The sequence below is a fragment of the Mixophyes fleayi genome, chromosome 1 (genome assembly GCF_038048845.1).
Source record: "Mixophyes fleayi isolate aMixFle1 chromosome 1, aMixFle1.hap1, whole genome shotgun sequence".
NCBI classification, from domain to species: Eukaryota; Metazoa; Chordata; class Amphibia; order Anura; family Limnodynastidae; genus Mixophyes; species Mixophyes fleayi.
This window is the reverse complement of record NC_134402.1, coordinates 320,818,259-320,835,005: the sequence shown is the minus strand read 5'-3', so window position 1 is coordinate 320,835,005 and position 16,747 is coordinate 320,818,259. Positions and strand designations below refer to the sequence as shown.

General features: G+C 38.9%; 1 protein-coding gene across 1 annotated transcript; it reads left to right on the top strand.

The window, feature by feature from the left end:
- Nucleotides 1-2,286: 2,286 nt before the first annotated feature.
- On the top strand, nucleotides 2,287-16,126 carry NEFH (neurofilament heavy chain). Its single transcript, XM_075213474.1, has 4 exons — nucleotides 2,287-3,296; nucleotides 5,343-5,542; nucleotides 8,449-8,573; nucleotides 12,055-16,126. The coding sequence occupies exons 1-4, from the start codon at nucleotides 2,522-2,524 to the stop codon at nucleotides 14,273-14,275; spliced, it is 3,321 nt and encodes a 1,106-aa protein (XP_075069575.1). The 5' UTR covers nucleotides 2,287-2,521; the 3' UTR covers nucleotides 14,276-16,126.
- The last annotated feature ends 621 nt before the right edge of the window (nucleotides 16,127-16,747 follow it).

The following is a 16,747-nucleotide window of genomic DNA, read 5'->3' as shown; positions in this document are numbered from 1 at the left end:
ATTGTATATTGCATCTAGCTGACTTACAGCTAACATTTAATTAAGTAATTTCTTCACCTGTGTGGATCTCATGAGAGATGTAGAAATTATGCTTGCTACCATTAATAATGTAAAAGGTAAATATTCTATAAGTGTTGAATGGGAACTTTGGAACGCAAATTAACTTATTGAATTTAAGTCTCAAATGGTCTATGGTTCCATACCTGTTTGACCCATACCTTACAAAATACTCTGATGACATTGAGCCTGATTCATCAAGGCCTGTATCTGTCGATTTTGAGTGTAACATGCGCAAAATCGCTCTGCGCGTGCCCAGAACCATCAGAAACGACAGTAAACGCACTCCTGTTCCGTGCGCTGGCGAGCGCAAAGAGCACTTACTACAGCCCACGATTTCGGGGAGTGACCTGGGCGGGGAAGGGGCGTTTTACCACAGTGAATTTAAAATAGGGGCATGACAAACTCCAGTGCACGCAGCTACATCTGAATCCAGCTCTGTGCATCTGAAAGTTACTTATTTTTTTGCTGTATCTCTTGCTCCAGCTAAAGGGCTAGTCTAAGTCCTGATCAATAATGATTACAGTCTCCTATGCATGCTAAAACATACTTGCCAACTCTCCTGGAATGTCCGGGAGACTCCCGAAATTTGGGTCAGTCGCAAGTCTCCAGCATCCCGAACCTGCCTAGCCTAAATGACGCGATTTGTGGTGAATCGCGTCATTTTGACCCCACCCCCGGAACAAAATGGCATTTCCATCGTGGAGGGCCGAAATGACGCATTTGGCCACGCCCCGCCCCCTAGTCACACCCCTCTCTTGGAATATACTTGCCGAAAGTTGGCAAGTATGTCCTAAAACATGTGTGTGCAAGCACGTGCACATATAAAAATGCATTTTATGCTCAGTAGACATTAAGATCATCCTAATAAATGTATTTCATGAAAAAAAAAAAAAAACACTTTTTTATGTTTTTTTTTACCGTTTTACCTTAAATGCCTTTATTATTATCAGGTAACAATAATGGAAGCTTTTTTTTATTTTCCTCTGTGTTCTTTGGTGAGTTTATAGTTCACATAGTTATTGGATGCAGCCTTCTGCCTCTGGTGTAATACAGCACAGCAGACCTGCCCCTGATTTCAAAAGCACATGTATCTTGACTCGAGATCCATGACTTGCTGAATTCAGATGAGCGCAAAGCCTAATTATGTGTGTATAATAGTGAAAGTGGGATGCACTCATAACACGTGCCTTGATGAATTAGGCCCATTGTGTGTTATTAATGAGCATGGTCATTGTTTCCAGGATACCTTTCTTGTTTTCTATGCATCTGTACATCTCACGAGGGTGGGGGAATGGGTGTGATGGTGCAGAAATACCTGCCAGCATGGAAAACCGCTGACAACATGTCATTGCTGATATAAAATAAATAAATGTATTCTATTGATGGGACATAGTTGAAGTTAGGACCATGGAGCTGACACAGCAATATTGCCTTAGGGAACCGCAAAATGTAAATCTGGGCCTGGCAGTGCAGTCCTTGAAGGGAAATTTGTGATATGATCACTGTGCAGTGTAGTGTTGCAGTAGAATTGAAAGAGCAGGTTTTGCTATCTCTGCTGAGTACAAATAGAGGTCATACTTTCCATCCCTTAGTCTGTCCTGAAATATGTTGTATCCTGAACAAAACAATCCAAAGAGGAAGCATGAGCTGCTGTTTAAGTGCTTAATACTAGAACAGCAGAGAGCACTAGATGGCAGGCAATATTTGCATAAAGTCTATAAAGTCTGGACTGTAATATAGATCAGGGCAATGAAATAATAATGCCGTCCTCTCTGAAAGGCAATATATATGTTACAACTAGTGAAGTCATCAATTTGCCTTACAGAGGGGTTATCGATCAGTACTGTGTTGCCTTCATAATTAAGTATTTATTGTGAGCTATATGCTGGGTTTTAGCAGAGCCATTCATGCTACTTTTTCTCTAATGTGGGATAACATTTATATAGTGCATATATTTTATTATCCATAAACACTGCAGCTCAGTTTGATGGCATATAATGGTAAAGAATGTAGCCTAGGTAAGTATAAAACCCTTTCTCCATCTCTGCATGCACAATGCTGCACATAGAGCTGATGTTGTGCTCTGATGTCAATCTGGATTCCTGTGCTCGCGAGTCAGCGTGTAAGATGATGATTATGATGCAGGGGTGGTGTCTCTGCTTTGCTGAGTTGAGAAGTTTGCTGCAGTATAAAAGCTTATGCTGTCCTCTATCTGCCGCAGTGCCCTGCATCTCCCTCACTGTGTGTGCATCACACTCACAGGCACTGGACAGCTCCTTACATTTATGTAGCTTTTTCTTTCTGTGCATGATCAATTACTTTCATCTCTGAATTTCCTTCTGCCTGGTTTTCTCTCACCATTTAATCATTTTTCCTCTTATTCCCTGCATGTAACTTCTCTTTGACTTTGTCCCCACGTTTCTCTCTCTGACCTCCACCTACCTGTCTCTACTAATTTACCATGCTCGGCTTTAGCTTGGATCGGTCAATGGGTCCTGTTACTTATCGCAGACCCACAGGAGATGCCTACCTTCGGTCTAGCTCCGTCTCCCTCACACACAGTGGCAGCAGCAGTTTCCAAACCCAGACTCGGAGTCGCAGGAGTGCCCCATCTTACAGTGAAAGTCCTGAGCCCTCAAATGGGCCACGGGATGAAAAAGAGGCCTTGCAGGGGTTAAATGAGAGGTTCGCTGGCTACATAGAGAAGGTGCGGAGGCTGGAAGAACAGAACCATAACTTACAACAAGAGGCAACAGCTCTTAGGAAGCAGCAAACTGGAATCTCTGCTATTGGGCAGTTATATGGAAGGGAGATCACAGATATGCGCAACCAGCTCTTGAAAATCAATTCAGACAATGGTCTGGAAGTGCTGGAAAGGGATCGACTGAATGAGGATATTGAGTTATTGAAGGTGAAGACCCAAGAAGAGGAGAGATTGAAGGAAGAGGCTGTGGCTGCTGAGAGGTCACTGAGGCAGTACCTGCAGGACTGCAGCCTGGAGAGTGATCAGATTGGAAGGAAGGTTCAGGCTCTGGAGGATGAAGTTTCCCACCTTTGCAATAGTCACCAAGAGGATGTGGAGGAGATGCTTATGCAGATACAGGGGAGCCAAGTGACAACACAGCAGTTAGAAGAGGTGTCTGGGATGGAGTTGGCATCAGCCTTGAAGGAGATCAGAACACAGTTGGACGGCTACATAGGCAGAAACAACCTACAGACCCAAGACTGGTTCCAAGGTAAGTGGGGTGGGTTGAAAAATAACCCACAAAAGCAAACAATAGTGAAAATTATATATATTCTAACTTTCAGCCACTAAACTAAAACTAGGCTGGGTCTTTTAGCACTGCTGCAAAAAAACATCCCCATACTCATAGTGCCTGAATTGCTGCCCACTTCACCACTGTAAATTGGTAATCTAGTAATATAGTAAGAACAGTTCAGAGATTAAGCCTTCTGCTTAATGCAGACTAGAAATAATTGTAATACTTTGAAACTTTCTCACCAGTGGTGTAAACTTTTATTCTCTTTTCTGTAGTTCAATGTCAGTCTTCTTTTCTTGCTAACAGCTAATTAAAAACTAGTAGATTGTACAGATTAACTCATCGGGGGTAATATTAGTCATTTGACATGTATCTTATTGTCTGTGATGGGAAATTGACTATCACAGAAATAACCATAAGCACAGACTAATGGATGTTATGTTACCATCTGGCTATGAAGAGGTTACCTGTGAGTACATGAAATTCCTGAGTCATGGTTGGCATCTATATTAGTCTCGGCACCTCCCCTCTCCCTCCATCCTATTCTGTACAGTATTAGGCAGTAGATGACGCAGTGTTTCTAATGCTAAATCATATACCTCTTGCTATAAAGATATATTTGCTAATGTTTTTATTTAAAATGTGAAGCCCTTTTTTCAATCCTTTAAATAGTCATCAATCTTCATTGAAATATCAATGTAAAGTAAAATGAACATTTTATGTAAAGTTATTGCAAACATATATATTTATTTATTTTTTATAATTTTTTTATTAGAAACATCTTTTCCCATAGAAAATGGCAAACATATATTTTTTATGATATATTTGTTAAGCCAGAATTACCTGCTGGCATTTCTGATTATGTAATAATTTAGTGTATAGAGATTTTTGGCCAATAGCACACTGGCTGCAAATAAAGTCATGCTTAACATTTCTGCATTGCAACAAATCTAAACAGCAATCGAGCATCATATTGAAGAGTCACATTGCCATTGAGCTATACACTGCAGTACTGGACAGAGCAATGTCAGCTGAGCAGCCGTGCTGCACTGGACATGATAGATGGCCCATCTGAATGATAAAGCATTATAAAGTGGAGCTGTTATACTTCCAACCCTGTTTGTTTTATTGTGATCTTTATTAGAAATATTTTTTTTTATAACTGTACAGGACTGAAAGGGGAAACAATGAAAAAATTCAGACCATACATTCACAAGTTTTTTATTTTTTTTAAATGGTTAAAATGTCATTGTTTCACCGTAGGTTTCCACCAAAATAACTCTTACCAATACTTTTGGTGTCTATTTTGTTGCTTGTTATTATGGCAATATCACCAGCAGAGGTAGCCTTAAATTGCTTTTATCCAGAGGAAAAATACAGCAGAAAGTGAGATGACGTCAAACTTTCCTTTAATCTGTATATATAACTCACCAGTGCTCACAATCAGTGTAATTTGTTGGCAGTGATCATCCAATTGTCACTAGATGGTATACTGTAAGAAGTTTCAAACTTTATATTTTTCCTTTAGTATGTTAAAAATGTCTATAATGAGCCTACATCTGCATGTATAGGAAGGAGTGAGCAAAGGTGTCAGTGTAAGATGGTATTGCACTGACCTATGCATATTTCACATTTGCTTCATTGAGCTTGAACACAGCAGTCTTGTATCACTTCCGTACACTTTCCACTGTCTTGGGCTTCTCTCCTTTAATGGATGCTCAGAAATTCAGCCCCAATAGCCATAGGCGGCTAATATCATTTACAATATCTTTCTATCACAAAGGTTACACACCCCACCATGAAAACCAGCTGTATGCGTGGGAGCAGAGGTGGAACTAGTGAGCTGTGGGCCCCAGTGCAGGGAACCAAGGCCCACAGCTCGCTTGTTCCCCGTGCAGCGGGCCCCATTATCTCTGTGCACATCACCTGCTGCACCAATGATAGTTCCGCCACTGCATGGGAGATCTAGGACATTTCTCCTTTATCACTTTGTTATATTATCTACTTAATTTCTATTAACAGTACATTTGGAGAAACTGAATGAGGCCTCCCATGTGAATACTCAAGCCATACGCTCTGCCAGTGATGAAATCACCAGCTATCGGCATCAGCTGCAGAGTCAAATCACCCAGTTAGAGGTTCTGAAAGGATCCCAGCAATCCCTGGAGAGGCAATGCATGGATCTGGAGGATCGACACCAGTCAGAAATGGCATCTTACCAGGTAACAACTCTCATGGTTAAGGCTCTGAGATTCCAAGTTATTATTGCTATTATCCTCTAATTATAAAGCACCGGCAATTAGCGCTAAATATAATGCAGCACCATTCATTTAGGAGATCATGATACAAATAATGATAACATACAATGACATGAAACAGAAGGAAAATATGGCCCCGACCAAACGTAGGGAAATATTGATACATACGTTAGCCGATTAACCATTGTAATTGGTAGTTGGGACGATGTGTGTGACTGCTCTATAATGCAAAAACATTGTAAGGCACCAAAATTAGAGCAGCTTTTGGTGACATTTCTATGCGGCTACCAATGTTGCGGTATGGAATGTTGTGAGACATGAAAGATAACCTAGTCATTGTAGAAATCTTAAGATAGTCAGTTGTAACAAGCATGACTGTTCTTCACCATTTATCTAAGCTGAACCTCCTTCCACTTCTGGTTCTTGAGAAGGCTTTCATTTTTGTATTGCATGGGCAATTCTAGTGGTTATCTGCCAGTTTGGCATAGCTGTGTGTCCAGAATGTTTTGTTGACACCATGGCCGCTGGTGGACACAGAGCCAGGACACTTGTTCCTCATGTACGCAGAAGTTGTGCCAACAGTTCCAACAAGGAAGCTGCAAAGATCACCAAAGGAGGAACAGAGCTAGCAACAGCAATGACAGCTGAAATCTCTGGGTCCAGCAACTAAACTGAGATAGCAGGGCTGCCACCAGAATTTGTGGGGCCCAGTACAAATGTAACAGGCAGGGCCCCCCTCCTTCCTTCTCTTACCCCACCCTCATTTCAAATTATTCTCTAGCCAACATTTGCCTCCCCCGATTCTCCACAGTCACCCCCCATCCCTGGTTCCATCTAACCTCTGCAGTAGTTTACTTACCTCTCTGCGTCTTCTAGCTGTCACCTTTCGGCTCCCCTCTATTGACAGCGCTGTGATGTTATTAATTATATGACGTCAGCAATACTGCAGGGAGTCTATCTGCTTTGTCAAGGCTCTCTGTCTGGGAGCCCGGCACCTGGGGGGGCTAGGACTGGAGCAAATGGAGGCAGCTGTGGGGCCCTGACATCTTGGGAGTGGATGCAGACATGCTGCCTACTAGGAGGCCCACTGCTGCATTTTTAATTACGCGCAGAGGTCTCTCCCCACAGCACCTCTCACATCTCAGGAGAAGCTGCTGCCTACAAATGGTGTCCGCTACCTCCCTTAATTCACTGCAGATGCCTCCTCCCCATAAAATTTGTTTGAGCCTAGGGGTGATGGGGCCCCACTCTGCTGCTGGGCTCCATACTGCAGTACTCCCTGTACCCCCGCTGATGGTGGCCCTGCAGAGGAACCTTTATTTACACATGTTTGGGTGGTGGAAACCGAGCCTTCACCTATACTTTCAAAGGGATGATATTTGCAACCTTCAAGAGCATTTCTAGACACATCTTGACCACTTTAATGAAAACATTAAAACACACAAAAGTGACATGTAATTACGATGATCCCGATGTCCTTTTATACTCATTGTTAATTACACACATAAATGGGCTAAACTGATAAGTATTTTAGTGGAGGGGGGGGGGGAGAACAAATAAAATTAATGGTAATATAGTGGTAATAGGATGGACTTTGAAGTGACTTTTTATTTTTTCAGCTATGCTTTTCCAGCATGCCCTGTTAAGCTGTAAGGTGGTTTAGCAGAGTGAGCTTACTAGGGCGGTTCCTAAAGCCAGAATTACGGCCTGTTGTATGTCTGCTCCTTATAATGGGTGATGCAGATAATTAGATGCATTTGCACGAATAGATATGTATTGCACCCTCGCATATTTTGCAGTTAGTAAATGAACTTTATTCTGTCTGTCCTTCCTGCATCTAATAAAGACACATTTCCAAATATTTCTTATGTTTTATCAGATGATATATAGACGAAAAGTGAATATTAGTTAAACAAAAAGTCACCCACGGTCATGTTTTATCATACCAAAGCACATCGTATCATTTGTTTCATTTTTATAAACTGACTAAAAATCACTATAAACGATGGAACAATGTTGGCCAATTTCTGCAGTGTGTATAGACTCACTGCCAGCAGTGTAGGCAGATCTCAATAGAGTTTACAGAGGCACGATCTTTTCAGCAGATGGCTATGAGAGATGAAGAGCACAGATCTGACGGTACATTGTGTAAGTGTGTACACATGAATCAGCATGCTGATCGGGACATTCAGTCCTTAGTAAAATCGTTACAGATGTCTCACTGGGAGAAATTTTCTGTATTGTGTACCCAGCTTTACAGTCTATCTCCACATTAATTTATGAACGCTTTCATTAACGCATAAACCGGTAATGAGTTGTCTTAGTTTCTAGGGGTGTTTTTCTAGCATACAAAAGTACATTGAATGGTTAAAATTAAATGCCCCACAAAATGTGAGGACTTGAATTGCATGGTACACCCTAATATGCAGGCTACATCCTGTCATACTGGGTGTATTGTGGGCAGTGGAATCTCAGGTCTTTTATTTGTTATACAAAAGGCTGCAACAAATGTGAAATATATTATCTTTCTCATTCTCTCATATCCTTAAGCACCACATAGAGAAGTGATGTTATCTCTAAGCACCAAAGATAAGAATATATTTCACAGTTTATGCACACTATTTGTATTTTTATATATGATATCTATTATTTATACCAAATATAATTCTAAGGGAGCCACTAGATATTTCAATACTCTATATATTTCAAATATAATTATTTATTATCCCATGTTAAATGACAAAGACTATATTACTCACTGCTTCACCTATAAATTGACCCCCATGATAAATTACATTACGTTTTTACCACTGAATTCCAGCTTGTTTCTGTGTAAAGTGTACCGATCCATTAAACACCTTACCTTTTAGGAAACCCTGCAGCAGCTGGATAATGAGCTAAGGAACACCAAATGGGAAATGGCTGCTCAGATCCGAGAGTATCAAGACTTATTGAATGTCAAGATGGCCTTGGACATTGAGATTGCTGCCTACAGGTAACAAACGTGTTGTACTATAACGAGACTGATGAGTTCTATGACATCAGAAATACACTGACTGTCAGTGAAGGGTTAAGTCGAATCTTCATGTTTAAACAAATGTAGATAACATGTTATTGACATGTTCTGACAGTTTTCTTAATATTACCAATTATATCAGTTTTTGCCAAATTTTGATATCAAGTAATTAGAAAGTAAGATTTTGGTTATTAGTACATTTAGATTAATTGTGTTTTTAAAATTGTGTGTGTGTGTTCCTAATTCTGGAAGCATCCATTTAATACTCTCTCATAACATTCAATGGTTTCACAATAAAAATGCATTCTAATTGAACATTCGAAGCTGATAATATGTTCTATGGTTAGAACTGTTGTATTTATAAAAAAAAAAGTTTTATATTAAAAAAAAAAAGCTTAGTAAAACATCTGTAAATAAGGTGCAAGTATATGAACAAAGGGAATCACTACACGTTGCTCAGGATTAGAAGTTAGTAATGCAGCAATAGAAATAGTTTATAACCACTAGAGTTTGATGAAAGTTAAACAGCAACAAAATAATTTGTAGAGGTTTGTAAACTTATACTTAGAGAAGTCTTTATTTTTTTTTGTTTAAAAAGGCTGAAGAACAACACTTTACTTATACTATATAACAAGAGAGCTGCACCCTCTGCTCCTTTCTCAAGTTTGGTGTTGCTGGCTGCATCACTTAACTTCCAAAAATAGCAGTTGACTCCCCTCACATGATACACACCTTACATTCTCAAATAATACTGGTAGCTAAAATAACGTATTTACTAGAGACTGTAGCAGCAGCCTCTGCTGCTCTTCTCCACTCCAGTGGAAGGATAGGATAGGCTGTAGATGAACCCTTGACATTGACTAATCCTGTTCAAGACCTCACTGTAACATATCATGCATTTGCCATTTTCAGATTGGCAATATGCAGCATGCCACCCTACTGGCAGGTGCCACCAGATAGCCATGTGTACAGAGCCTCTACACCTCCCTCCCAGGAAAGCAAGAAGTGTCTTCTACACTTAAGTTTTGTGTTCTTCCAAACATTACTAAAAGCTGCTTTCTGCATAATTAAACTTATCGGCAGAGTAAAACATTAACCATCTAATTGCCACAAGATGCCATGCAGTTTATGGAGTTGAACAGTTATATTTTATTTTAACAGTACCAACACTTTTTCAAAAATAAATTTACAGCAATAGGGTTGCATATTTCTATTTGTGTCACCGCAGTAGCCTCACATTTGGTTGGCCAAGTGAGTAATTTGGTCAGGTTAACCAACTGTTGCACCGTGAATGGCCCCATCATGACAGATCAGAACTGAGCTGTCAGAGTGGAACTGTGGGTCTGTTGATGACCACTGACAAATTTGGAAGATCATTGACTGAACTTGGTGACTGGATAGTGAAATATATTAACTTGGCCCGGTGCCAGAATTACCAGATCTTTGCAATTTGGCTACACACATACGTGCCCAAAATAGGCACAAGTTGTTTTTAATAGTGGTCATTCAGTCAAGAAAATTCTGAATTATTTTTTATTGTAAATGAGAGCCTGTAACCTCACTCCTCAGATGCGGCTTCCTTGATCACCCCGCCATCAGGCTCGCACGCGCAATGCATGTCACACAGCAATAGAGAGGCAGCAGTGGAATCTGCATTACAGTGCCTCACTTCAGACGTAGCATCCTTTGACCCAGTCATGCCGGAAAATACAGGCGCCCCATTCCTATTGATTTAAATTAATGATTAGGCTCTGCTTTACTGCTAACTCCCGGGACAGCTGGCCGTTAGGGTGCCATTCTTAACTACAATTGTGTTAGGGGGAGCATTCCTTGCTACCCCTGCTTAGAAGGCCAAACAACCTGATTGTACCATATGCGGCTAGCTTTATATAGTTTTTTTATCCCTTCAGTTATTGTCAGCATATTGTCATGTGGTATAGGAAATCATTATTTATTTGAACACATTTTTCAGTTTTTTACTCCAAGAGAAATATGAGGCTGTTAATGGGCATTTTGTATCTGGTATTTGACCCTTATTATTATTATTTATCTGAATTAGGACTAAATTAAGTATAGCTCACATATTTTTATTTTCTCTGTGTAATGAATACTACTGTGCAGCATGACTAGACTTCAAAATCGTATATTTATTGGTGACAGAAAGGTGTCCCTTCTGGCCTGTTACAAGACCATCCAACAGCCCCTATCTTCATTTTTTCTCTCTGTTGGAGAGTTTCCATCCCTATATACAGTTAAGATTTAATTAGGCTGGTTATACATATGCAAACACTTCAAGCTTGTGGACCTCTAAGTTTGGTTTAAAGTACTAATAGAACTCAGTGTTGCCTTTTCCTTTAGACTATCATTATTTATTTGACTGTGCATCTCACTTCTGAAGTAGTTTAACAATCACAGGCATTTCCTATATATGAGAGAAACCACCTCTATACGAATAAAAAAATGTTTTGCTCCAAAAAATAAATCCAGCCGTAGCAATGACTTAAGACGCCAGCCATAGCTGAAATATTCTCTTAGAACCAAATGAAATGACCCAGAGGAACCTTTAGGTTCAGTCCTTCTTCACTCAACTTTCAATGAAGGATGAGTAAGGAAGGACAGCTCAGTATTATACACATATAGACTACTAATAGCCATCAGATCTGTCATGCTAAAAGACCATGGATGCTGGTGCAAATCTGAACCAGGACACCATTGTCACACAGAGGCACCAGTTTGGGCTATTTGTATATTTTCTTGTTCTGAATTTTTTATGGAAGCACTATGCAGTGATGTTATTGCAATGTGCTCCATATGAAGAATGATGTATAACTGGCAAAAAGGCTATGCATCTGTAAGGTTTATTTTTCTTTGTTACTGTGTTGTATGCTTATTAAAGGAAATATGCAACATTTTTCTGCACCATCATTATTTACTCCTATTGGAAGTGTAAACTCGTTAAACTGCATACCCAGCTCCCACTATTAGACATCACACACTGGTAAAATATGAATCACAATTTGCTGTTCAGCTTGGCAAATATTTCTCAGTGAGCCAAGAGATCTTTGTGTAAGCTTCCTAAGTAAGGTCCATTAACTTCAAATAGTCATTGTCAGACAACTGAATGTAAAATTTCATGGTGAGCTTTAAATCTAACTATATAGAGAGCTGTAGAGTCTCTTAGCTCTGTGACTAATAAGACTACAAATGTAGGGGCTAATATTGAAGGAAATAAATTGAGATATAAGTATTTTATTGAGTCAAATGATCTAGGTAACAATGGACCATTCATGGATTAAGATCCATGTAGCTAATCAATATGGAGTAATGGCAGCACAATTCTAAATATGGCTATACAACTATTTCCAGGTGATATGTGTTTTACAGGTTGACACAAATCAAACTATTGTTGTTAATCTAATTATTAACATGTATGGTATAATTTTGTATAATTTATTCATAGAAAGCTACTGGAGGGAGAGGAATGTCGAATTGGAACCAGCTTTGACCATTTTCCATTTGATGAAAGACCCCTGAGGATCCCAACCACACCAAAGCACATTAAGGTGAAAAGGGAAGAAAAAATCAAGATTGTGGAAAAGGCAGACAAGGAAACTGTAATTGTGGAGAAACAGACAGAGGAAACTCATGTGACTGAAGAGGTGACAGAGGAAGAGGAAACAATCACCTCTCCAGAAAAGGAACCTGAGTCAGAAGGAGAGAAAACACCAGAAGAACCTTCAGAGGAAAAAACGGAGAGTGATATGACAGAAATAGTAGAGGAAGAAAAAGAGGAAGCAGAGGAAAAAGAAGAAGGTGAACATGAAGAGGAAGAGAAGAGTGAAGCAGAAGATGAACAAATAAAGAAGCCTGGAAATGAGGAGAAAAGCAAGATCACAGAGAAAGACCCTGAAATAAAAGTAAAAGATAAGGAAATAAATGAGAAAAAAGAGAAAGATTCAGCCAACAAAGAAAAAGGAAAAGTTGAGAATGGAGAACTACTAAAGAAAGAGGAAAAAGACAAAGTAGTGGTAAAACGAGAAGAGGATGACAAAAATAAGGAGGGAAGTCATCCAGCTAAAACACAAGAAAAGTCAGAAGCATCACATAAAGAAAAGAAAGATGAACAAGCTGAAGAAGTTGAAAAGCCTTTAAAGAAGGATGTGAAAACAGGACCGACAAAGAAAGAAGAGCCTTCTAAAAATGAGGAAAAGATAACAGGCAAAGAAGAAAAGCATGAACCTGCTAAAAAGGAAGATAAAACAAAGCCAGGTGAGGGATCTACAAAGAAAGAGGAAAAGCAAGATAAGAGTAAAATTAAGGAAGAAAAGACAATGGACACAGAAAAAGAAGAAAATGAGGCATCAAAGGAAGAAAATAAAGAACAAGAAGTAAAAACATCAATCAAAGCAAAAGATAAACCAGTTAAGGAGGAGGATGAAAAGAAACCAGCTAAGATAGGAGAGAAGAAACCGTTGCAGGAAGGGGAAATAAAGCCTGCCAAGCTAGAAGACAAGAAACCAGCTAAGGAGGAAGAAAAGAAACCAGCTAAGGGTGAAGGACAGCAGTCAGTTAAGGAAGAAGAGAAGAAACCATCTAAAAAGGAGGAGCAGAAATCAACTAAAACAGAAGAAAAGCAGTCAGTTAAGGAAGAAGAAAAGAAACCGGCTAAAGTTGAAGAGAGTAAGCAGCCTGCTAAGCAAGAAGAAAAGAAGCCTGCTAAAGTAGAAGAGAAGAAACCAGCTAAAACAGAGGATAAGCAATCTTCTAAAGAAGAAGAAAAGAAGCCAGTTAAAGTAGAAGAGAAGAAACCGGCTAAAGCAGAGGATAAGCAGCCTACTAAGAAAGAAGAGAATAAGCCATCTAAAGTAGAAGAGAAGAAACCAACTAAAGCAGAGGATAAGCAGCCTGCTAAGGAAGAAGAGAAGAAAGCAACTAAAGCAGAGGATAAGCAGCCTGCTAAGGAAGAAGAAAAGAAGCCGGCTAAAGTAGAAGAGAAGAAACCAGCTAAAGCAGAGGATAAGCCGCCTGCTAAGGAAGAAGAAAAGAAGCCAGCTAAAGTAGGAGAGAAGAAACCAGCTAAAGCAGAGGATAAACCATCACTTAAGGAAGAAGAGAAGAAGCCAGCTAAAGTAGAGGATAAGCAGCCTTCTAAAGAAGAAGAAAAGAAGCCGGCTAAGGGAGAAGAAAAGAAGTCGGCTAAAGTAGAAGATAAGAAACCAGCTAAAGTAGAGGATAAGCCGCCTGCTAAGGAAGAAGAAAAGAAGCCAGTTAAAGTGGAAGAGAAAAAAACAGCTAAAGCAGAAGATAAGCAGCCTTCCAAGGAAGAAGAAAAGAAACAAACTAAAGTAGAGGAGAAAAAAACAACTAAGGCTGAGGAAAAATCATCACCAACGGAAGAGGAAAAGCCACGTACTACAAATGAATCCATTAAGAAGCCAGAAAAAGGGATTAAAACAGAGCAAAGAACCACAAAAGAAAAATCTCCAGTGACAGAACATCCTCCTAAAGCAAAGAAAGAAAAAGAGGAGAGTCCAAAGCTACAAAAAAAACCTCAAGAGACAGATGTCTCAAAGGAGTCTACTGGAAGTATTAAAAGTAAGTCCGAGAAAAGTGAGAAGTCTTCTGGTACAGATCAGATATTGAGTGATTCCTCTCAGGGAGCAAAGAAAGGTGAGAAATAAACTAGTTTATTAAGGACATGAGCAAACAGATGGCTGGAGCCACCAAAGAGGTCAATATAGATCCAAGAATACCACTCTGGAACTGTCAATCTCAGAGACTCTGCTTTGACATGGTGAACCCAACTGTACTGCTGAGCAGAAAATGGACAATAAGCCAGCCACTTACTAGCTTGATGAGGAGCAACAGCAGCTCTGCACTTTTCTCTAGATCAGTGGTTAAACTCTTTTCTTAATAAACTATTACACCTATGTACAAGTAAACACATAGAATACACTTAAGGGGTATATAACAAGGGTCACACAAGGGGTGATGACAATATGACAGTTGTATTATCTCTTTCACTTGTAATGATAAATTTGGTTGTAGCAAATGGGAATAGATTTAGAAAAAACTCCAGCGACAATTTTCAAAATAGAAAATGAAATCATACAGAGTAGATTGGGATATATGTGTTGTGATTGAGCAAGCACATTAACAGGGCCAGATAAATTAAATGATTAATTATGCAAATCTTAATTAGGAGCAAGTTAAAGTGAAGAAAAATGTAATGCTTATTTCTAGCAGTTCCCTTTATATTCAATTCAAATTAAACAGTGTATGTGGTCTGTTCGACAAGAGTAACGCCTTGATTATTAATGCAGGCAGATCCCATGACCCATTAATATTCAGCCCAAGTCATCCTAATGATTAACCCCTCTTTGAGATGTGGACGGACAAAGATCTTCTGCATGGTATAACCAGTTGTCTCAAGCATTTTTTTGACATTTAGAAGGCTTAGTGGAATATGATGATCTTATTTTAGATTGGTTGAAAATACAACATACCTGGTTATTATTTCTATAAACATTTTATATCAGAGCTGTAAAAATTCAACCGTCCATATTTATTAAAAAAAAAAAAAAAAAAAGTATTTTATGAGGAAAATCAAGCTCCCTTTGCAGAAAAAAAAATACAGGATCCTTCAGTGAATTGAGGCAACATTCTGTGGTCTTACATTAAAAAAAGTGTACTTAAACGATCCAGTCCAAACCAAGGATCATCAATTTTTTTGTCCATGCTGTTATTTCTGCTTATGCAGTTGCAGAGTTTACATTTAATGGCAAACATTTTGATGATCGAAAAAGGCTTTAGGCTGCACTTTGTTCCAATTGTATTTAAGACAACCAAATAGTGTCACATTTAACTGGGCAAGAGCTATATAACATGGATCCAAGGAGTTTGGCATGAGTGACAGCTTAACTTGCAATAATTATAATCCAAGAAGTATAGAAGTCATGTAGAGTCTAACTAGGCAGTTTCCATGGGAAAACCTAACAAACAGTTCACACATGTAAAATATATTCAATAGTGTAAAAACACTAAAGAACCAAATTGCCTGCAGACCCCTAACCTGGAAAACCCTCTAGTTGAAGATGCCTTTTCAGTATATCAATGAATGTAACTAGATTACAATTCAGGGAAGTAAAACAGGTGCATTCAAGCAGCCATACACAACCAATCATAAAACTGAGACTTCAAACACACGTGCACTTTCTGTTCCAGCTGGTTACTGTTACAGTACTATAGCAAAACTTTCAACGTGACCTATTTCACCCGGTACACAATGATCTTCCACCAAGAAACCCCCCAGCTTTCACATCAATTAATTTAGCACAGGATACAACAGGAAGATAAGTAGTAAAAAAAGAGATAGATCATTGTGTATCATGTAAAATGGGTGAAGCTGTAAGGTATGCAATAATTACATTTGGCTTCTAAGTAGTTAACAATGCACTATTATAGTCCTGAAAACCTTGCTTAACAATGTGTGCATTATATAGTTATATATTAATAAAATTATTATACAAAGACTATGTTATTGATCTGCAGTTTTTAAAGGTTGAATTGAGAAGCAATGTTTAATTTGGTTTGGCAACAAAATGAGAATTTAACTTGTGAAAATGAGATTTGTACTTACTAAATATCCAGAAAGTCTGTTTCCCATTTATTTCTCTTTGTCCTCCATGAAAATGCTCGGCCCATACATGATGTACAGCCAATACATTAGCCAATGAGCTTTCAACAGCTCCTATAACACACAAAGCTTCTCTTCTTACAGCAGTGCGATGCAGACGTATTAAAGGGCTCATTTAGAGGTGGATGCAATGGTACTTCGAATGTACGTAGAAAAAAATGCAAAAAGCGTATTTACATGCATATAGTCAATGGGATGCATCTCAAAACGTGTTCATCTCACAAACAATAGCATTTGCTCCATTTATTCATCAGGTATAACACTTGTGTATACTTATGCCCCATTGTACTGTAGAGATAGTGGCTTCAAAATGTTAGTTATAAATGCTAAAGTCACATGACTTTGCTTGTGCACAATAAAATAATGTAATGAAGGGTCAAAAGAGTGAATATTGTCCTGACAGTTATTAATAAATGCAAAGGTCGCATTTTCAATATAAAATGTTAAACACAAAATA

Coding starts and splice junctions, on each gene's coding strand:
- NEFH (XM_075213474.1), top strand. CDS start 2,522: ATGCTCGGCTTTAGCTTGGATCGGTCAATGGGTCCTGTTACTTATCGC. Junction 5,543..8,448: donor CAGAAATGGCATCTTACCAG/GTAACAACTCTC, acceptor CTTACCTTTTAG/GAAACCCTGCAGCAGCTGGA. Junction 8,574..12,054: donor ATTGAGATTGCTGCCTACAG/GTAACAAACGTG, acceptor ATTTATTCATAG/AAAGCTACTGGAGGGAGAGG.